Source organism: Hemibagrus wyckioides, linkage group LG10 (genome assembly GCF_019097595.1).
Source record: "Hemibagrus wyckioides isolate EC202008001 linkage group LG10, SWU_Hwy_1.0, whole genome shotgun sequence".
Classification (NCBI taxonomy): domain Eukaryota; kingdom Metazoa; phylum Chordata; class Actinopteri; order Siluriformes; family Bagridae; genus Hemibagrus; species Hemibagrus wyckioides.
In genome coordinates, this window is record NC_080719.1 from 5,157,934 (window position 1) to 5,179,580 (window position 21,647).

The following is a 21,647-nucleotide window of genomic DNA, read 5'->3' on the forward strand; positions in this document are numbered from 1 at the left end:
TATTTGTAGTGTGTTCCCTGTGGTAATTAAAGAAAGTACACTATGTGAAATCCAGTTAGTTCTTTCATTGAAATACATTTCTTTGTCCTCTTCTTATTTGGTTTAGGGGGATACAAACTTTTGGACTCATTTGTAGTAGAAGGTGGTTTTGTAGGCTTTGGTTTTTGATTTTGTTTTAGAGATAAAATGTATAGAGTTTTTAAAACATCTGATCTAATTGCCTTTAGAGGAGGGGTGAAAACATTTGCAGCAGTAATTCCACTTCATGCGTCACACCACTCCATCACTGATCAGTTTTCCAAAAAAAAAAAAAAAAACCGCACCACGATCCTAAGCTTATGTACCATATTTAGATGAATTTGGCTTAATTTAGATCGCTGTCCTACATCAAGCGCATGACTGGGCTTAAATTAGGTCCCACAAATGATCCAGTCTCTCAATAGTAGCACAGCTGTCATTATTTATCCCGAGTTAAAAATACACACCCACATGTCAGACTGGTTAAAAAGTATCTCTTATTTAATATATCATATTTTCAACAGATTGCAGAAAAGCTTCCATACCCAATAATAATAATAATAGTAATAATAATACTATAATTTACAATTTGCACTCATTTCAGCAGGGCAAATTAACTGACCATGACAATCTTTCCAGCATAGAATGCAACCTGGATCCTGAGCCCACAGCAGTCATGTAGAGCCTGAGAGTCACAGGGAAAGAGCAGGCATTCTTTCCCAACCACAATATATAATCACTTATAATCCTGTAGGGTTTTTTTTGTTTGTTTTTGTTTTTTTTTCTTTAAAGAGAGATGTTTAACTTAAAACAGGAAAGAAGGGGACATACAGAATACCACTTTTTTGGTATCTAAGTAACTGTGGCAAGCAGCACTAATACAAAGTGAATAAAGGAGAGGGAGTCGGCCAGCCCGGTGCGTTTCGTTTTTTTTTCTGTACAAGTCTTGAAATACTAAATTACTTCTTGCTTCAGTCGAGTGAAGCTTTACACCTGAAACGCAGGGTCTCTGCCAAACACTGAGGTAAAAAGGTTTTCCTGGAAGGAAAAAAAAAACATTTTTTTATTTATTAATATATACACACATGTATTCTGATTTAAACCGTTAGATGGAAATAATTGTACCTTTTACTTTTAGCTCATCATGTCGCAGTTGAACTGCTTATTGCCAGGGTGCCATCTGAGTTTGAGAGAGACTGTCCCTTCAGCACAGGATCTGCAACAGAGAAATATGACCCCCCTCTGAGACACGGACTTGCAAAGAAAGAACACCTTTTAGCAATGCTGAGAAGAAAAAATACACATTGGTGTGAATGCTCTGGAAAAATAAATGAATAACTAAAAAAAACAACAAACAAACAACACTCTTACAGAAGTAGGGGTGTTCCATGGCCTCCTGGGCAGTCAATCTCTGTTGATGGTCATAACGCAGCAGCTTATCCAGCAAATCCAAAGCTTCGGGGCTCACCAAGTGCTGATTCTCTGGCTGAACAAAGTGCTCCCAGCGCTTTCGTGTTTGCCTTAAAGGTTTTCCAAATGTAAAATGAGTGATACAATATGCAATGCACATGCAGAAATGGTGTAAGAAATCTTTGGTGAGAATTTATGGAGATTAGACACCTTTCAGTTGGGATGAATCAATTTTTAAAGACCAAGTATGAGTGCACTAAAATAAGTACATTACATTAAGTAATCAGGAATGTCACAGAATGTGTTACTTTAACTAGCTATATTAGTTTCTTTGGATCAGGAAGTGCTTTGTTTGTTTATTGGTTCATTATCAAAGGCAGATCATGTCTAGTCATCTAAAACAATATACTGAATAAGTGTTTTTATTTTCACTCCCCTAGCATTGCCTGTGAAAAATTTTTTTCACACCTTGCTTGTGTTTGTTGCAACACTAATAATTAAATTCCTTTGGCTGACTTGTTTTATCAAGTTACTTGTACTGCAGGAAGGTGCAGTAGATCCTCCTCTTGGTATTTGCACAGAGTAGTTTATAAAGTATTTAAAAGTTAAACACTTATCTGACTGTACATTGTAATAAAGACAGAAACAGGAATGGAAAGGAAAAATATTTAAATGATATAGAACTAGAACATCGGAATATGACTTTCTGAGCATTTTCACCTTTATTTATTGTTAGATGATTTAACCTACAATACATCGGAGAACTGGATCTGAACTCACTGTCCAAGCAGGTCTTTGAAACGTGTGTCCAGTTCAATGTGATACTTGTTAAGGTAGCTGTAAAGTTCTTCGGTCCCGAGGACTTTAGCAATACGAACAAGCTGTGGGCGGAAAAAACAAACAAACAAAAAAAAATGTTGGTCTTTATTTGCTTGTCATTTTCATTGAGAGCTATTTTATTCTACGATGTGTAAACACTGCCTTATAACCTGTAACTACCTGGTCATAATTGTCCTGGCCGTGGAAAAAGGGTTCCTTCTGAAAAATCATGCTGGCCAGCATGCAGCCCAGGCTCCACATGTCTAAACTGTAATCATACATCTGCAAAGAACAAAATAACCAAGTGTGTTTAGGGTTTAAGGGGAAACAACAAAATACATTTGTGTATAATGTGTATCTACAAACTATACCTGATAATCAACTAGCAGCTCTGGTCCCTTGTATGATCTTGAGGCCACCCTTACATTATATTCTTGTGCAGGATGATAGAATTCAGCAAGACCCCAGTCTATCAGGCGCAACTAAAATATATGCGTGCACACAGACACATACACAAAGAGACACATACACACACAGACGCTTAATTATTTTAGGCTACAGTGTGTAGGATTCATCTGCTAAAAATAAAGGCAAAAATATGATTCTTGGGTCAGGGGAGATAAATACTCTGACGTATAGTCTAATGTTCCTGGGCTGCTATGAGTCACACTGAGAATTCTGTAACAGACAGCACTGTGTCAGACTTAAATACATCCATCATCACCACTCCACTTCTTTAGGCATGAAATAAGTCAAAAGCCAGCAGCCAAATTAAAAGAAAATTGAGGAGTGATTTGTTGAGAGAGTGACACTTTACTATTAGAGGAAAAGCATTCCAGCCTGGTGGAGTGTTAGCGTTTCTCATGCTGAGCAGGTAAGTCTCTAATTTAGTGGAAAGCTAGTAAAAACGCTTGACGGCAGAAGACCAATTAATATGGCTTGAAGTTATATTAGCTATAACAGCTGGCTAGTAATCTAACGGAAGGTGTAGCTTAATTTCTCTCTGCAGTTTTGCATTTCAGACCTGCTTATATCAGGCAAGGGTGAGCGATTCAAGCCCCACACCTTCCTGCTCTGTCTCTCTCTATCCTCTGGTTTTTAGCTAGCATACTTCTAGCAGAAATGACAAAATCTTACATCTTGTAACGAAGTTGTGTTCTTACTGCCAGTCCACTTAAAGTTACCTTTCGCATTTGGTGATCTATCATCACGTTATGTGGCTTTACATCACGATGCATGATTCCCATGCTGTGAGAGTAATCCAAAGCCTGCAGAAAAACCAAAACTATGATTAAAACAAGGTTCAGAATAGGGCTAGAAATGGGACACTTATAATGTAAATACACTTACCTTTAGAAGTTCATACAAGTAGAAGCGAATATCAAAATCTGTTAATCTCTGGTAGAGATCCTATAAATAAGAATAAGAAATAGAAAATAAGTCTAGCAAAATCAATTTGAAACACTTTCAGTATTTTGTTTATTAAAATATTTATGTAGTTCAAATGCCATCATTCATAAATACATTTTAGTATAAAAAATAATTTTTTATTATTATTAATAATAATAATAATAATAATAATAATAATAATAATAATAATAATATGGTACCTTGAAATCTGTGTTATTGATGCACTCAAAGACAAGAGCTGGTGTTCTGGACTGAAATAAGTACAGAGAACTTTAGCTCATCAATTATTCATTTAGATTTATCTATATTGACAATTTTCCACGCTCAGGCTTGACAGACAGATGGAGAGATGTGACAGAAACCTACCACGGGATCCTTGACTGTGTCCACAAGGCGAATTATGTTGGTTCCTCCTCTTAAGTTTTCCAGGATTTTGATCTCACGTTTGATCTTCTTCTTCTTGACAGGCTATAATAGCACAAGAGTGAGAAATAAGCTGTGAGTCAAAGCCCTTGGGTATGTTTATGTAGACCAGAGCATCAGAACATTTTTCTTTTCAGCAAATCAGCCCTTGACAAGTCTTAGAAACAACTATATATACAGCTGAATATTAACTTAGTAAATGAACAACTTCCTATTAGAGCTTTAATAACAACATAATACCCATTTTTAATAACTATATAATTACAACTATACCACAGCTGTGTTAAATCCTTGACTCTGATTGGTCTGCAGCTTTAAGTATAGTGTTGGCTGCGAGTCAATTTACATGATATAACTGATGCACTCATTCTAACACATTAGCAGTTCTTTGGTAACATCTCATTTGCAGGGACTTTTTGGTGTTTGGTGAATGATCTACATAAAATGAGTAAAGAAATAAGATACATCAGGGTATGCTGTTATTGGTAAACAATCAGCGTCAGGGTGCTTGGTAGCTTATTTTATTAATTAATTAATTTTATTATTATTTTTCCTATAACAGCACACCACATGTTTTATCCCTTACACAGCAGTTTATAATTACTTATGGAAATCTCATCACACCATCAAAGACAATCTCAAGCTCATTTTAAGAATCACAGCTCCGTGTCTCACCTTGAGTATTTTCACCACCACTCTGTCATTGCTGTTGATGTTGATGGCTTCGAACACTTCGCTATATTTGCCTCTACCGAGCTTCCGGACCAACTGGTAATCATCTTGGTTGCTGAGAGAAGGTGAGAAATGACAGAAGCAAATGAGAATACACTGGATACTTTAAAGAGTCAGGGGCCTCCAAGTGTGAAATTACTGACTAATTTTAAAAATACTTAGGTTTATTACTAATTGAAGCCAGTTATATTTTATTTTCAAACCTTGCAGCCATAGAATCCATTTAATAGATTTTTATTAGATCCCACTAGGCATTAATTACACAGTGATGATGGCTGTGTTCACAATGAAGGCTTAACAGAACCCTATGGATTCTTGGACCCCACTTTAAGAACCACAACCTGACCAGACCCCTGGTCCTGGAGAACCCTTGGTCATGTACATTTTAGTGTTTTCCCTTCACCCCCATTCAAGTCAGGAAGGGCTATAAATGAGCTGATTTGTTGAAACAGGTGTATTGGGGAATATGTGTAGGATTGTGGGTTCTATAGGACCAGAGTGGGGGACCTTTATAGCAAATGGGTATATAAATAAATACAACGGGAAGATTTGTACCTCCAGCTAGGCACATGTGCTTCATAGTCCCAGTAATCCTTGCTCTTCAGAGTGTTCACATCAGCGTACACCCGCGCTTTGCTGGCAGCCGGACCAGGCATGGCGGGCATGGGCGATGATGGATCTGCCTTTTCCCCACCGACCACAGCACTCCCAACACGACACCGCAAAGCCGGCCTTGTCTTCTCGCAACTCTGGGAAGGGCCTGGTTCACTGTAGCAATGTGCGACTGATCTCTCCGGTGAAACAGGGCCGCAATGCAGCTGGGACCATGACCTCCTGTTTAAGCCCGATAAGGAGTGTCCGAGTGTGCCGGAAAGCAGCCTGCACGCTTTCTGACACAGCGCCAGCTTAATAACTGTGCTGGTTAGGAGGAATTTCGCCAAGATCGCATAGCTGGCTGCGCAGAGATGTGATCTACTGATGCGTGATTAATAGCTGGATCGCTAAGCGACATGCATATGCATAAACATGTCACCTGTGAAGCCTGCTAGTCAGCTTAGTGCATAGCTCGCTACGCACGTAGTCACTAACTAGTCTTGCATGTAAACCATCGCAAGGGGTTATAGCTTATCTTATCTAGCTGTGATGCTGAATTGACGGAAATTAATTCAGCTTGTCGTAACTAGGTAACATTAGCGTAAAAATAACGATAAGGCTTAGCTATAACTGCTAGCTACGATGAATTAATTCACAATGTTACAATCCAAACCAGTCGGTCTGATATATATATATATATTATTTTGTTTTTGTTTTTTTTAAACGGAGCGTAAATAGATATTTTTACTTAACGTTATAATAATCATCGTGATCTTTACAAGCTAAGCTAACGTTAGGGAATCCAATAACACACGGATAGATAGCTAGCTAGCTAGCTAACAAGCTAGCACGATTCGGTAGCGACGTCTCGCGACTCTAATAACAGCAATTCAAAGCCCGTCAAATCCAAAATGCCCAATTTTTTTTTGTTTTAAACTCCACTGCCTGCTACGCATCGAATACACTGCTATTAGACAAATGAAAACAATAACAATAAAGTCTTGACATTTTTTTTCACAAATTTTCCGAATGTTGCGCCGAGGGGGTGGCGGGATCCCCTACACTGCTTAGTTAGCTCCCTCACACCCCTTCTGTTTCAAACCGCAGAATCAATACCGAATCCCAAACGACTTTCTATTGGATGGATATATAGTGCACTGCGTAGGGTGCACAAGCCCAGACTTCTCACTATATTTAGTGCACTTGTGTAGGAAATAGCGAGTGATTGGGTATTTAGCCAAAGCTGCTGCTGTTTTCACTTGAGAACCGGAAGCGCTCAATAAGCTTCCAAGGCGACTTTATTTATTTATTTATCTATCTATCTATCTATCTATCTATCTATCTATCTATCTATCTATCTATCTATCTATCTATCTATCTATCTGTCTATCTATCTATCCAAATAAAAAGCCCGATTATATTTTATTTCAAATCTCTACATGTGTAAATTAAAAATTCTACACTCTTTTTTTGCGTCACCTGGTTATTACTTGACTAAAAAAAAAGGAAACTATGAATTCCAAAAAACAAACCAATATATTTGCAAACATTTATTGGTTAATGCCATGTAGCCTAAGGTCACAATACATACAAGTGCAAAGATAGGACAAATTATTACATATAGAGATATTTACATATTTCAAACGCCCCACTGTCTTTAAAAACACTTAAAAATGTTAAAGTGAGAAAAATAAAAATACTAGAGAACGGTTTATAGACACCTGTGGTGTGGATGATCAGGATACATCCCTATATCTTATTAATTCCCTTCGTTAATTACCTAGAATAACTAACAATAGATGGACATTGTGAGAAATCTGTTTTTTTTTTATAGGGTGCCCGAACGACTACTTTGTTAGAATTAACAAACCTTTAAAATATTTTTTTATTATTATTTCCTATTACATCTCTACAGGATGCTTGCCCGTATGAATCTTGGCATCATCCAAATGAATCATGTTCAGCATACGATAGTGATTGATATTCTGATTAAAGTTGACTAAGGTGCAATTTTGCCTAACTAGACCTAACGAACCTTGTGGCACTGCTCAATAAAACCAAGGTGCTTTTGATTCCTTTTTTTTTTTTTTTAATATTATACATATACACATTATATATATATATATATATATATATATATATATATATATATATATATATATATATATATATATATATATATATATATATATATATATAAATAAATATATATATATATTTATATATATATATATATATAGCAAACCTAAAGTTTAAGGGACATCACCGCCGACACTTTTCAAAGGCATGTATAAATGGACAAAATAAAAGAAAGAAATGTCTAATAAAGATAAAATAAGTCTACTACATCCACTGTAATAAAGTAATAACTGTCCTTAGAGAGGAATGATCATGGACATATAGTTTACAGTATGGTGAAGATACAGACACTAAATTGTACTATTGTACTAAATCATTACAAAACATCAATTTCTGAATAGTACTGAAGATATTAGAGCATCAATAAGTAGTAACACCAGCTTGAGTGTGTGGGTTTTTGTTTTGTTTTTTAAATTGCTGTGACAGACATGCTGTTACTGGGCAGTTGAAAAGTCCAAACTGTAAACTGTATAAATGTATGAGTGTTACTGATCGTCGTCTAAATAACCATGATAACTCCAGGGATGAATCGACCACTTACACTCGTCACATACGACTGCATCACTTCAAAATAACTATCTTTGTTCTTTTGCCTAGAAGACAACATACAAATAAGCACCAGGTACAGTTTACAACATAAAATACTAACAGAGATTTTAGATTATTCATGCATACACATACCCTGTTACATCATGGGTTAGGCATTGGAGTTTATACGGGCGAAGTTACTATATGGAGCAGTTTGCCTTAGGATATATACAAGTACTACGGCAGGTAAAAAGCATGAGGTTGTACATATACTGTACAAGATGGAAAAAAAGTAACACTGTCTGTCACATGCCGAAATAATTAGTCCAGCCATTTCATGTTTGGGAAGCGCTCCTAAGAAAATGACTGAATTAAGCTTGTTAATATTAAAATAGTGAAAACACAATCGGTCACACAACACTTACAACAGCACTGTATCTGAATTTCGATTTCAGATATGGGGGAGCTAAAAATCTAGAATAGTCATGATTGAGTTTATATCCTATAAACTTTTTAGACATTTTTTTTTGTATTTTGCACCTAAGCTTTGGCTGGAAAATACTGGTACACATAGTTGAAAAGTATAATCACAGGCTGCGAGTCTTGAAATGAACCTCAATAAATTATAGCACGTTTAGAACACTGACGAGTTTCTCGTATAAGCGCTATATATTCGTGGCTTCGTTAAACAAGATGGGAGACTAACGTTGCTGGAGCACCATTACTGTATGCACGGGGCTACCGGATAGCCCCCTCCTTCTGCAGTGTGTTGGACTGTGTGCTCCTGAAGAGCCCCCAGCTCCCCGAAACACTCCCCACACCACACGCATTTAAACTGGGCTTCTCGTGAGTGGACAATCCCATGCTTGGCCAGGTGCTCTCGCTGCTTGAATCCCTTGTCGCAGGTTGGGCACTTAAAAGGTTTCTCTCCCGTGTGGACACGGCGATGTCTCTGGAGCTCTGAGGAATATTTAAAGCGCCTCTCGCAGTCCGAGCACTTCATTGGTTTCTCGCGGGCAGGATCACAGTGATGCTGGACAAAATCAGACGACGACTGGAAGCGGCGACCACACAGGGAGCATTTGAGTGGCTTTTCGGTGCAGTGGGAGTTCTGGTGTCGCTGAAGAGTGGATGACTTTTTATAGCCCTTGCCACAGACATCGCATTTGTACGGTTTCTCGGGTGCATTGGAGCCTGACCCGGACTCTCCACACTTGTGCCTGAGCAGCTCGCCAGACTGTCTGAAGCCTTTTTGGCAAGCGGCACACTTGAACAGGTTCTCGATTCCATGGACATGCTGGTGGTACAGAAGGTGGGACGGTTGAAGGAAGCCCTTGTCGCACTGGTTGCACTTGAAAGGACGCTCCGCTGGGTTTTTGTGAGTGCGGCGGTGTCGCACAAGGGCATACTGCTGCTTGAAACTCATCTGGCACTCTTCACATTGGAACGGTCTTTCTTCGGAGTGGGTGCGCTCGTGCTGCCGGAGATCCGATGGCCGTTTGAAGGTCTTTCCACACGTCGTGCAACGGAAGGGTCGTTCACCCGCAGGCTGGCACTGGTGGTGCAGCAATTCGGACGATTCCTTGAAATGCAGTTCACAAAGGTTGCACTTGAACAGGTGCTCGCCGGAGTGGGCGTACATGTGGCGCACGAGGTGCTGCCGGTGCTTGAAGGTCTTATCGCAGACAGCGCATTTGTAAGGGCGGTCAGCACTATGAGTGCGCTGGTGATGTGCCAGGTGTGACGCCTGGCTGAAGCTCTTATCACAGGTGTTGCATTTGTACGGCTTCTCGCCCGTGTGCACTCGCTCGTGCCGAGAGAGCTCAGACAGGTGTCGGAAAGCCTTCGAGCACACAGAGCACTTGTAAGGCCTGTCCGAGTTTTGAAAAGCCGTGGACGAAGAGGAGCCCATTGCGGCGCCGCTGCTGGAGGTCTCGCCCGTAGATGGCTGCTGGGGGTTTGAGGAGGAAGAATCTGGCCTGTATGTTTTCTCACAGATGGAGCATTTCATAGGGTTGTTGCCATTCGAATGCTCGTTGTGATGTTGCGCCAAAGAAGTGAGCAGGGAGAATCCCATTTTGCACACGCCACACACAAACGGTTTCTGCTCTACCTGGACACATTGATGCTCCAACAAATCAGTGGCCTGACTGAAGATCTTCATGCACTGGGTGCACTGGAAAGAGCGGTCCTGACTCACCATGCACTGGTGCTCATGCGGGTTCGCCAGGTGAGATATATCATGGCCGCACGCGCCGCATTTGTGCCCGCCCTCGCTCCCGACTTGCAGAGATGGCTGTTGAGCAGGCACAGGGTGCTGCTGGCTGTGCTGACCGTGCTGCGACTGCTGTAAAGCAGGGTCTGCCGGAAGGACGATCCCATACACGGCACTACCGAGGGGATTTTCGGCCCCTTGAAGAAGAGGATGTGCAACAGGAGGAGGGGCCACTGCATGCTGCTGCTGCCATGCCTCGGTCATCCTTCCGCTGTACATGTATGGCTTCAGCTGTCACAGGACCTCGGTTATTTAAAACGTCCCAGTACGTCGGGTCTTAAGACAAATTCAAGGACCGGTAATCACTCTGGTCACATTATACGAACAAAAGAAAAAACTTCACCAAGCAGCGTACCTGCAAGACAGAGACAACATCAGCTTACTTGAAAGGGTTTTAACTCTTCAAGCCTGCATTTCAAGATAAAGTGCCTTTATCTAACATTTCAGCAGCAGAAGCCAAGATTAAACAAAAGAAAGTCAAAACACGTGTACTGAATGTGTGCTTTTTGCTTTTTAAAAAAATAAATAAATAAAACATCACTAATCAAAGACACTATCAACTGTGCTGGACTCAACGCTGCCCTGAATGGTCATTTTAAGCTAGCCTGCTATAAACCGATAGGGGAAAGAAGAAGAAGGAGGAGGAGAAGAAGAAGAAGAAGAAGAAGAGAGAGAAAAAAAACAAACCTCTACATAATCCTAATCTACTGCACAAAAGGAAACGCGATGCAAGCAACAGTCAGATGTACATATCGCATTCCATGCAAAGAAGCGGGTTTTTTTGTAGCAACTTTAGCTAGCTGCTGATAGCATTAGACACCGGGAGCAGCAGCTCGTTTTTATATACCAGATTGGCTAATGTCCTTGCTCTAACCGTCTGGCACGGGCTAACAAACAGTAAACAGTGCATGCAAAAAAAAACGAAATCAGGAATGCGTGAAGCGGGGGAGAGAAAAAAACGCGGAGAGGAAACTCGAAGCTCGAAGGGAGGGGAAAAAAATCACTCTGCACAATGGCATCCAAGCAGCATAATGCTCGGACCCATCCCTAGCTCAGTGCACTTCTGTACGCTGGCTACACCGCGGCTGCTAGGGGAAAACCGACACCAGGCATGCTGTCGTAACATGTCGTTATAAGCTGCGCTTTTCTTCCCCCCCTCCTCGCTCCCGATACCTTTTTTTTATTTTCCAGCAAGGATCCAGAATGCACGAGAGAAGGGCAAAAAAAATAAAGAGGTTCCGGTTCTGCAGAAAAAAAAGAAAAAGGGGGGAAAAAACAAAACAAACACACATTCGGACGACGCGCAGCCGGCGGGGCTCCACAAGGCCCAAATAAACGTGACGCATCGGACCTCTATGACCAGTCCCCCTCCCTCCAACCAGAACAAGGCTGACACCCAAATAATATGGGCGGATTCAAAGCAGCAGGGGAGCTAAAAAATCTCAGCTGAACCTGCACAAATCTAATCATTCCATTCTTGATTTGGTTACGGATAGATCAATCATACAGCGCGTATTTGCTACATGCGGTTTTCGAGCGGAGCCTGACGAAAAATCCGGCTAAACCGGCGACTAAAGCACAGGCCGTGATGGTCAGATCATGTAGATGGTAGACCGTGTGTGCTATGGGGTAGGATTCTAATCATGGCATTAGAAATGTGAATTTAAATGCCAAAAACCTTATTTCGGTTTTGAATCATACTATCCAAAGCTGCATGATGAACTGAAATTGGATTTTTTGATTTGCAAATAAATAAAATAAAATAAAATAAAAAAAGCTTTGAGCATCTGAAATTGAAAATAAGTTATCCATATAACTTGATTTATTCGAAATTAATAAAACTGCCTGTCTGTTTTTGTCTTTGCTTATTTTGGCACACTGAAATTTGGAAAAAAATTTTTTTTAAAGATTTGGATTTAAGCTTTGTGGTTTGGGGCTTTGATTCCTGCCTCCACCTGTGTGTGCTGAGTTTGCTTGTCGTCCCTCTTTGGTGGTTTCCTCCAGGTGCTCCGGTTTCCTCCTCCAGTCTAAAGACATGTATTGTAGACTGATTGACATCTCTGAATTGTTCATAGTATGTGTGTGTGTGACTGTGTCCTGCAATACGTTGGCATGGATATCATGTGGCTTCTTCTTCCAGGATGACCCCACCCCCATCCACAGGACAATGGTGTGATGAATGTGAAAATTATGCAAATCATATGCTAATTGGACTTCTTGGATTTTTTTTTTGATGTGTTACCACATCATCTAAACACCAGCTGAGGAAGTACCATTTGGAAGAACGGTCATCATTGCTCCAGTAGAGCTCCACAGACATGCAGAATTGATGCAAAACCGCATTAAAACTGTTCTGGTGGCTTGTAGTGACCCAACATGACTTAGAAAGACACTGTATTGATTTCTTCTCTTACATTTGCCACATTTGTCTATATAGTTCACATCAATAGCTAACCAACATAACAATAAGACTATATTCCAACTGGTAGCTCAACATCCACTTGAAATGTGAGATAGCAATGGGAACTTATATGAATTTTCATTAAAGGATATCATTAAGCAGCAGAATCAAACAAAGCTTGCTCTGTTATTAAGATAATGTCAGCATCAGATTGGTATCAGAAACTCTTCTTACCACATTACTTCCTTCATTACATGTCCATTCATGTGAATTGCTTGTTCTGTTTTTCTTACTTTCTTAAAGAAAACTGTAGAAAATATCATAACCTCAAACATTTTATTAATTTTTCCACATAACTTGGAAACATCTCATAAATCATTGCGTAAGAAAGGGCATGCTCGGGCATGCAATGATTCCACAACATGATGATGTCACTGGATGAGTAGTATAAAATATACAGTAGCAGTTTTATCATTCATTAATTGAGATGATTTCAGTCAGGTCCCACTGAGAAACAAGCTGGCATTTTTTACACTGCTTTCAGTCCCTATTGTCACCTAAAGTTGCTGGACAGAGAGACAGGCAGAAAATCACACAGAATAACAGCAGAAGAATACAGGCCAACAAACATGCTGTAAAAATTTCCACGGGCTCAGTGTTCTAAAGCCAACCCATTCAGTTCAAAGGTGAGTAGAGAGAGAAAGAGAGAGACAGATGGTTCCATGCCTCCTTACGCGACTTCTGTATATGTCATCACTTTGTACAAAGCCTGCTTGCTGGGATGATTTTTTTTCTTCAATTAAAAAAAGGCACTCAGCATTATCAATGATATCTTGCAAACAGTTAAAAGATACTAACTCGTCAATAATATATAATATATAGATATATTGAAAGCAGTGGTCAAAAGGTAACAGTCTCAAACTTTACAAAGCATGAGCCAGAATACTCAACCATCAGTGTACCTCTGTTGTGGTTCAGGTCATACAGGAAGTACAATGCATGTTTGGCATAGTAGTGTATGTAGTATTTTGGTGTGAAGTAAAACAAACGAAGCAATGGACTGAATTGTGCTGACATTCAGTGACGGTGCTAAAGGGGCTCGTATTAGAGAAGGAAGGAAGAACGTCGTGGGGTTACCCCGTTCACTACACACTTGTGAATTTGGATTCAGATGAAAAACGTTGAATGATGAAGCCCTTTAAGATAGCCTTTACCTCTGACTTACAGAGTATGGGTATGGAGATGCAAGGTTTTTGATGGATGAACTGATGAGTGGTTGCAGCGGTCCTATAGGGCAGTACCCTGGGATATTCGAGGGGGTGTGTAGTCTTGGACTGACTAGTTACATATCAGTGCCATGTGCACTTGACCACCTCACATGCGCTAGAACATCTTTGTACATAAGACCACAAGACCATCTCACTAAGCTATACAATCATAATGTTCAGAAAAGAAAAATCAGGCCAGATGTGCACTCAAAAGGAAAACAAATAACGCTGTTAACGAGCTGAAAGACATGACAAATAATATCAGGCAATATTGTATCTTCAAAACCTAAATATGTGCAATACTTTTATTCCTAAAGAATACTGTTACTGGGCCTTTATTATGGAGAAGGAAAAAAGTAAGCAAATATACCTAATGGATAATAATGGAAATATATCATTAATGGAACCACAAACTAAACTTACAATTTACATGGTGTTTTCCAGTGTACATGGGCTTTGACTAATGTAAATTCTGGGTTCCTTACATAAAGAAGTGATGCTAAGTGTGCAGCATGTGCATATCTTACTTTTTCATAATAGTAAGTGCTGTTATTAACATTCTCTAGGCCATTGTGTTTAAATAAAGAAATGAATGAATAAAATGGCTACACCGATGTTGAGTAAAATCACCATGACCACCAGGACAGAGCTGGAGCCCTGTGGAAAGAAAAAGAAATTGATACAGATGAGCATTTCCTTGAAGCCTGGCATTATTATATGACGAAAACTGACTCATTCGACATTAGGGAAATGATCTTATCGATGATGATTCAGTATAATACTAGTCTACCCAAGTCCCGTAATGCAATTTCATGCTCACAAAAGGAATATTATTTTTAATCAATTTACATTTTTTGATTTTAAATTCACCCATACTTACTGAGTTTGTTTTGACCAGGTTCAAATGCTCTCCGTCGTTTTCTAGAGTGATTGGAGAGGATGTTAAAGGGGGAGAAAGGGTGACATCCCTGTGCAACGGCCATTCCTCCAAATCCACCCCGACATTCAGGCTGTCCAGCATCTGCACAGAGTCCATGGATCCTTCCCTGGCTGCGAGACTCCACTCTTTCACTTCGTGATTCCGCTGACGGAGTGTCTGCGAATTGTGCCCTTGGACACTTGGACATTCCATGCCTGAGCCAAAGTGCTGCTGCGAAACAGAGTCAAGGGGCTGAAACCTCATTTCCACCCGGTAGTCATCCAGCTTTTCCTTGTCTTTCTCAGGCAGCTGTGAGTGGCAGGGGATCCACTGGGAAGAGTTCTCAACAGTCCATCCCAGACTGGAGCTCTTGGCTCCATGTTCTGGTGGCTGGTAGTCATTCAGACTGGATTCACCAGCTGTATGATTGGTAAAGGATTGGCTTGCTTTGTGACTGGAGTGGACATGCTCGTGTGATTTGCGATAGGAAGATACATGCTCTCTAGGGTTGTAGTGGGAGGATGCACGGTCTTGTGGTTTTGCATGTGTGGAGATGTACTCCTTTGGCTTGTGATTGGAGGAAGAATGCTCATGGGTTTTGTGATTGGACAAATTATGACCCGAGGCCTTGTGATTGGAGTATGTGTGCACTTGCGGTTTGATCTTGGAAGAGTTGTGGTCCATAGAGTTGTGACTTGATGGAATATGCTCCCATTCTCTATGTTTGGAGATTGTGTATTCCCTGGACTTGTGATTTGAGGATGCATGCTTCCAGGACTTTTGATTGGATGGCATGTGATCCCATCCTTTATCTGAGGAGATGTGCTCAATGGGCTTGTGATTGGAAGAGCCATTCTCCCATGAGTGATGTGTTGAGGAGTTTTGCTCATGTCCATTGATGTGGCCAATCTCCTCCTCCAGTAGGGATGGTGTGGTAGAGCGGCTACTGTCTCCTTTGCTTCCCCGTCGGTTGGGATACATGTCTGCAGTCCAACTGTGTGCTCCACCTCTTCCATTGTCCATGCCTCTTCCTTCAACCAGAACCTGAATCTCTGCCCCTCCCTGTTCGTCCACAGCACTCTGACGCATGAAGCAGGTGCTCCTGGCCCGGTGAGATGGTGGGGTACATGGAGGTGATGGCGGGTTGCTCAGGACAGGACTCAGGTCTGGGGTCTGGGCAGGAGGAGTTGTGTCTGGTGTGCAGAGCTCTGGACTGTCCGTCCCAGTTGAGATCACTTCTACCTCTTTCTCTTTTCTGTCTTGACGCTTTGGTCTCTGGCATTCCAGCCCTGGTGGATGGCAGTGACACTTGTTAGTAAGACAGTGGTGCACCAGAACAGACTTAAATTGTGTTAAAGGGACATTTCTATTTACTAACCATTTCCATAATGATGGAAGGAGGGGGAGAGTTCTTTGGCAATAATCCTGGCTAGACGACACTCCTCCTGGGCTCTCTGTGCAACTCCCTCAGCTGCCTCAGCTTTTCCTCGAGCATGGCTCGTTCTGCATCAAGTGGCATTAAGAAACATTATATTCAGCACAATATTCTACTTCACTTTGCAAGTAGTTTAAAATCTCTTATTGGATAAAACTATAAAATATTCACAATCAACATGTTTATTTTTAATAGAACCTTGGTTAAGGGGTAAAGATGAAACATGATGATTTAGAACCCAGTGAGTACATACCTTGACAGTGCAATCTCTGCCTTCTGTTTAGCAATTTCTGCAGCCTTCTCAGCAGCTTCAACGGCACGGTCCACTTTCTCCCGAATTTTGCTGGTGCGCAGTGGTATTATGTTCTTCCTCTTGCCACTCACCAGAACATTCTGCTTGTATTTGCCTTCCTCTTTTGTTCCATCAGGGAAGGTAGTGCAGCCATAACCATGCCGCTTGTTCCCAAACCACTCACCCTCGTAGCGCAGCCCATCCGAGCGATGACTGATGCCCCACCCTGTTCGCATGTCATTCCTCCATTCCCCCACGTATGTCTCAGTGACTGTTGCATCTACACTGGCTCCTGTCTCACCATCCCCGAGGCTGACGTTAGAGTTGATGTCAGATGCAGCTGAGCTGACTGTGCTCATGCCTGCCTCACTGCAGAAGGAGCTTTGTTTGCTTAGCTGGCTGGCCAGGGAGCTCTTGGACTCAGAACGGCGTAGTTTCAGGCCACTCAGGATGGACTGCCGAAAACGCCCTTTCCTCTTCCGTTGCCGGTCAGCATCACTTTGGGCACAAAGCACAAAGCCTCCACGCCCCACCGGACTCCCGGCCACCCCGCTCACAGCAGAGCCATCATCAGGTGTTGGAGCTCCCTCGCTGTGTTCAGAGCGAAGTGAGTTTATGGAAGTGCGCAGAGGGGAGAAGATAACAGCGGCCATGCCATAAGGCACACTCTGACGCACCCCATAGCCATGTCGCATGCCACTCAACCACTGTCCCTGGTAGGTACCTTTCAGAGAAGACATAATGCAGTAAGTTAAACAACAGCCACAAAACAATATATTAACAACTTGTTTGCTACAGTAATCTTTCAAGGCTTCATTTTCCCTATATGCAGCATGGCACAATGATTATCTTTTCCTGACAAATACAGAATCTGATATTGTCTAATTAGATTAAATCCCATTTGTGTATTTTTTCATCACTATCAGGTACTATATAGCTTGTTCTCTACTCCCAGGAGCAGGCAGGTCCAATTCCTTATTCTCATAATGATGTAACTTCCCTTATATTTACTTATATAATATATTTATAATATAAGCCTTCACTGTTTTTACAAAATAAATCATTGTACTAACATGCCTATTCAAATATCATCCTTATGTATATTTGCTAAAAGGTGTATTAGGCTTTTGAAATAACCAGTATTATTTATACTTTCTCTGGAACTGCCACAACTAGCTTGTAATAAACATCTGCTATACAGTCATTTATTAGTATACTTTTCTATTATTTTTTATTGTTCTTAGTAAGGACAATACGATTTTTATAGCAGCTATAGATAATTGATGTATTTAGTCAGTTGAGAAGCTAGAATAAGGCAAAATCATTAACCTTATGAATCAATAGTGTGGATTTTTCCATATTGGTTTCTTTTAAATAATCAATAAATAAGCACAGAGAAGCAGTCAATGAAATATTAAAGAATGTGCTTTAGGATGTGTATTAAATTAGCATCAAATGGCATATTTGTCTTTTAAAAATCTGCAGTTAATTATGCTTTCCCTATTGTTTGTAATCTTAATAACATAATTAATTTAACAATACATTAGCTTTTAAAAACATACAGTAGTTGGTGTACTTTTATTATTTTATTTTAATATTATTATTATTATTATTATTATTATTATTATTATTATTAAAAAAATGTAGCATTTTAAAATGTTGTATTTAAAATTTTATAATTGAAGCAACTAATTTGTATAGATCATTTATAATTTACAGTTGAGATGCTGGAACAAGAGACATTCATGAAATTTAGAAAACGATGGGGGATTTCTCCACATTAATTAATTAAATAATTAAATAAATAAATAAATAAATAAATAAATAAATAAATAAACAAACAAACAAACAAACAAACAAACAAACAAACAAACAAACAAACACAAAATAATTTACAATAGCTGCTGAATAACATTTTAAATTTTGCATATTAAATTATAATCAAATGATATATTGGGCTTTAAAAATCAGCATTTATGTAGACTTTTTTAGTATTGCCAATTATCTTAAAATTAATTAACCTTAATTCACAATAAATTAGCTTGGGTGGTTTGCTCTTTATTATTCTTAATATAAAAACTACATTTTTTCTAAAGCAGCTAATTGCTATTGATAATTTGCATATTCACTTAATTGAGAAGCAGAAACAAGGCCAAATCATGAACCTTACTCATTAGTGGTGTGGATTTCTCCAAATAAATATTGAAGATAGATAGATAGATAGATAGATAGATAGATAGATAGATAGATAGATAGATAGATAGATAGATAGATAGATAGATAGATAGATAGATAGATAGATTTGTAAAATAATTTATAGTAGTTGCTGAATAATTTTTTATAAAGTTTTATGGTGAATATGGAATTATTGTCAAATGGTAAATTATTCTTTCTTTAGTGTAGATCATTATCTAAACAATTGTCTTCTAATAAACATATAACAAATACGACTGGTTGGTTTACTTTTATTATCATTAATGATCATTAACATTTCTCTAAAACAGCTAATTCGTTTCGTTTCCAATTTACAGCTTTAAAGCTGAAACAAGGCAAAATCATGAACCTTACCAGTCGATTGTGTGGATTTCTCTATATTGATTTTTTTATGTAAATAATTGATAAGAAAGCGTTATGAGGCAGCCAATGAAATAACAGAATTCTTGTTTGTGTGACGTCAACCCGGAAGTAACACCGCGTGAAACTAGAAGCTGTCCAAGGTGCTGTACTGGATGCATTGTTACACCCCAAAAAAAGCAGGTTGCAATTACATTTTTGCATAATCTGATACTTATAATGAGTTCTAGGAATCCATGAAATAAACGACAAATACAAGAATGTAATCCGTTCTCTAATATACAGTAATAAAAAAAATTAATCCTTCTTTTTCTATCCATCGTGTTGTTAACAGTGGTGTAGTTAAATAAACGGTAACAGCAGAATAAGACATGTAATTGTATGGATTAGCTGTCGTGTATGTGCAGCGAGTACATTTTTATATCCCATCCCTGCCCTAATGTAATCCTAAATGTAGTTACTATTTTCCGCAATCACGTATGAACGGAAGTTGTGGCCCACGAGGGAGTGAATCACGAAAATGACAGCTCGTCCAATCAGATTTCAGAACACTGGAGTCTCTGGTGACCCAATGACCCGCTGCCTTTTGGTTTCCATGGTGATTGACTGTACAGAGGCGTGTGTTGTGTGGATGGTGCTGGAGAAATAGGATGAGATGGTGGAGTGGTGATAGACCACTTCAAACATCTGTCATGATGCTCTTTTGAATACATGATTAAACGCTGGGGGGGAAATGTGCATTTTTTTGTATTAGGAAATCACATAACCATTCAGACTGCAGTGTTATATAATTGGGAAGAGCAGTTTTCTACTATGTTACACACACACACACTCATACACACTTATATATATATATATATATATATATGAACACCCCCACCCACCCACCTACTCGCTTACTCAGCGTGCAGTCATAGAAAAATGACACACCTTGAAACATATACACGTGAAAATGAGTTCAAAAAGCTGAAACAACTTTGGGTTGGCGAGAAATACGAATGAGGGTATTTTTTTCTCACCTCCATCAGAGTACGTCTCAGAGCCATAACCATCCTGTAAGCCGTTACTCCAGGTCCCTTCATAGCGAGCCCCGCTGCCGATGCTTTCCAGCCTTCCATAGCGGCCCTTGAATCCTTGCGTCCACTCCCCCTTGTACTCCCACTTGCCTTTGGTCTCCACACCGATGCCGTGCCTCTTCCCCTGCGCCCAGGTTCCTTTATAACTGTTCCCACTGGGCCAGGTATACACTCCAAGAACCTCAAATCCATGGCTCCAGGCCCCTGCGTATTCCCCCTGGCCCTGGGGCCCTGTGCAGACCCCTCGGCCGTGAGCCTTGCCCTGCTCCCACCCTCCACAGTACGACCCCCCATCATCAAAGTCAAACCTGCCTCCAGTGGACATGCATGAAACAGGTTTTGGCAAATCCTCAGAATGATAGAGAAAGCACGAAACGAGCGAGGAAGACCGTGATGTACTGTTTCAACAGTAACGCTAAAGCCGCTTTCCTCTCCGTATCTCGAATCTCGTCAGGGAGACAAAAAAAAAAAGATCTTTCAAAGCAAAATGGAAAAAGAGAAAATAGGGATGCAAACCAACTAATCAGGCTCTTATCCCAATGTTAAAGCTCCTCGCTGTCTGTGCCGGGCCTGTGGATGTAATGGATGCCTTTATTACGCCTGCTTCTTCCCATGGGCATGCAGATGGTGTACTTCTCTGTCTCACTCCACACGGCCCCGCCGGGCAGAGGCTCGCATCCGCGCTCTGCTTTCCCTGCGTGGAGGCAAACAAGGCCTGTTTTTTTTCTCACACAGATCCACACAGCAGCAACAGCACCATTGATATGCTCAACCAGACATTACATCGCACCCCACTCACCACTCACCACCACCTCCACCACCACCACTAATGTGCCGCACCGGTGATGGCAACAGTATATTAGGAGCCTGAACCTATGGCAGAGAGGAAGGCCTCCGTTCTAGATCATGCTTTAAATACAAAAATGCAGCATTTCATTAGACATGCACCTATCAAGACCTATCTGGCACAGCATTTCTCCCGTTGCCTCTCTCTACCTCTCTCTCTCTCTCTCTGTGCTCCTGCTGTGATGTAGAGGTGAAGCTTCTTCCCTGGAAGACTGATTAAAAAAAAAAAGATAAGAACGTCCAAGTGGTCCTTGCTCCCTCCCCAACGCCCCCGTCTTTTTTTTCTGGGCGGGGGGGTTATAAAGACATATAAAGAAACGGATGTTATATATTGTCTTAAGCCATATGATGCTCAGAATGTGCTCATTACTGGACTGTTCCACCCCAACCGATACCCCTCCCCCACTGATGCTCCTCTTGTCCTTGCTCTTAAAGGGAAAGATGCTGAGGAGCATGCAGCATCTACACAGCCAGAACATACTATTTAC

General features: G+C 40.4%; 3 protein-coding genes across 5 annotated transcripts; all 3 read right to left on the minus strand.

Annotated features, from left to right (window-relative positions):
* Positions 1 to 501: 501 nt before the first annotated feature.
* On the minus strand, positions 502 to 6,527 carry csnk2a2a (casein kinase 2, alpha prime polypeptide a). The gene is made up of 12 exons (XM_058401638.1): positions 5,368 to 6,527; positions 4,756 to 4,867; positions 4,024 to 4,125; positions 3,858 to 3,908; positions 3,598 to 3,657; positions 3,432 to 3,515; positions 2,619 to 2,729; positions 2,428 to 2,529; positions 2,209 to 2,309; positions 1,390 to 1,538; positions 1,144 to 1,234; positions 502 to 1,056 (listed from the first exon to the last, which is right to left on the minus strand). The coding sequence occupies exons 1-11, from the start codon at positions 5,475 to 5,477 to the stop codon at positions 1,161 to 1,163; spliced, it is 1,056 nt and encodes a 351-aa protein (XP_058257621.1). The 5' UTR covers positions 5,478 to 6,527; the 3' UTR covers positions 502 to 1,056; positions 1,144 to 1,160.
* Positions 6,528 to 7,637: 1,110 nt separating this feature from the next.
* LOC131360850 (zinc finger protein 319) lies at positions 7,638 to 11,893 on the minus strand. Of its 2 annotated transcripts, none has more exons than XM_058401646.1 (2): positions 11,522 to 11,893; positions 7,638 to 10,703 (listed from the first exon to the last, which is right to left on the minus strand). In XM_058401646.1, exon 2 carries the CDS (start codon positions 10,565 to 10,567, stop codon positions 8,795 to 8,797), a length of 1,773 nt encoding a protein of 590 aa, XP_058257629.1. In that variant the 5' UTR covers positions 10,568 to 10,703; positions 11,522 to 11,893; the 3' UTR covers positions 7,638 to 8,794. The 2 variants fall into 2 exon arrangements, with proteins under 2 accessions (XP_058257629.1, XP_058257630.1); XM_058401647.1 differs by lacking the exon at positions 11,522 to 11,893 and adding an exon at positions 11,036 to 11,507.
* A 1,186-nt stretch (positions 11,894 to 13,079) lies between these two features.
* Positions 13,080 to 21,557, minus strand: jph3a (junctophilin 3a). Of its 2 annotated transcripts, none has more exons than XM_058400270.1 (6): positions 21,310 to 21,557; positions 20,257 to 21,007; positions 16,625 to 17,387; positions 16,315 to 16,439; positions 14,898 to 16,225; positions 13,080 to 14,674 (listed from the first exon to the last, which is right to left on the minus strand). In XM_058400270.1, exons 2-6 carry the CDS (start codon positions 20,636 to 20,638, stop codon positions 14,594 to 14,596), a joined length of 2,679 nt encoding a protein of 892 aa, XP_058256253.1. In that variant the 5' UTR covers positions 20,639 to 21,007; positions 21,310 to 21,557; the 3' UTR covers positions 13,080 to 14,593. The 2 variants fall into 2 exon arrangements, with proteins under 2 accessions (XP_058256253.1, XP_058256252.1); XM_058400269.1 differs by having other exon boundaries at positions 21,113 to 21,557.
* Positions 21,558 to 21,647: the final 90 nt, after the last annotated feature.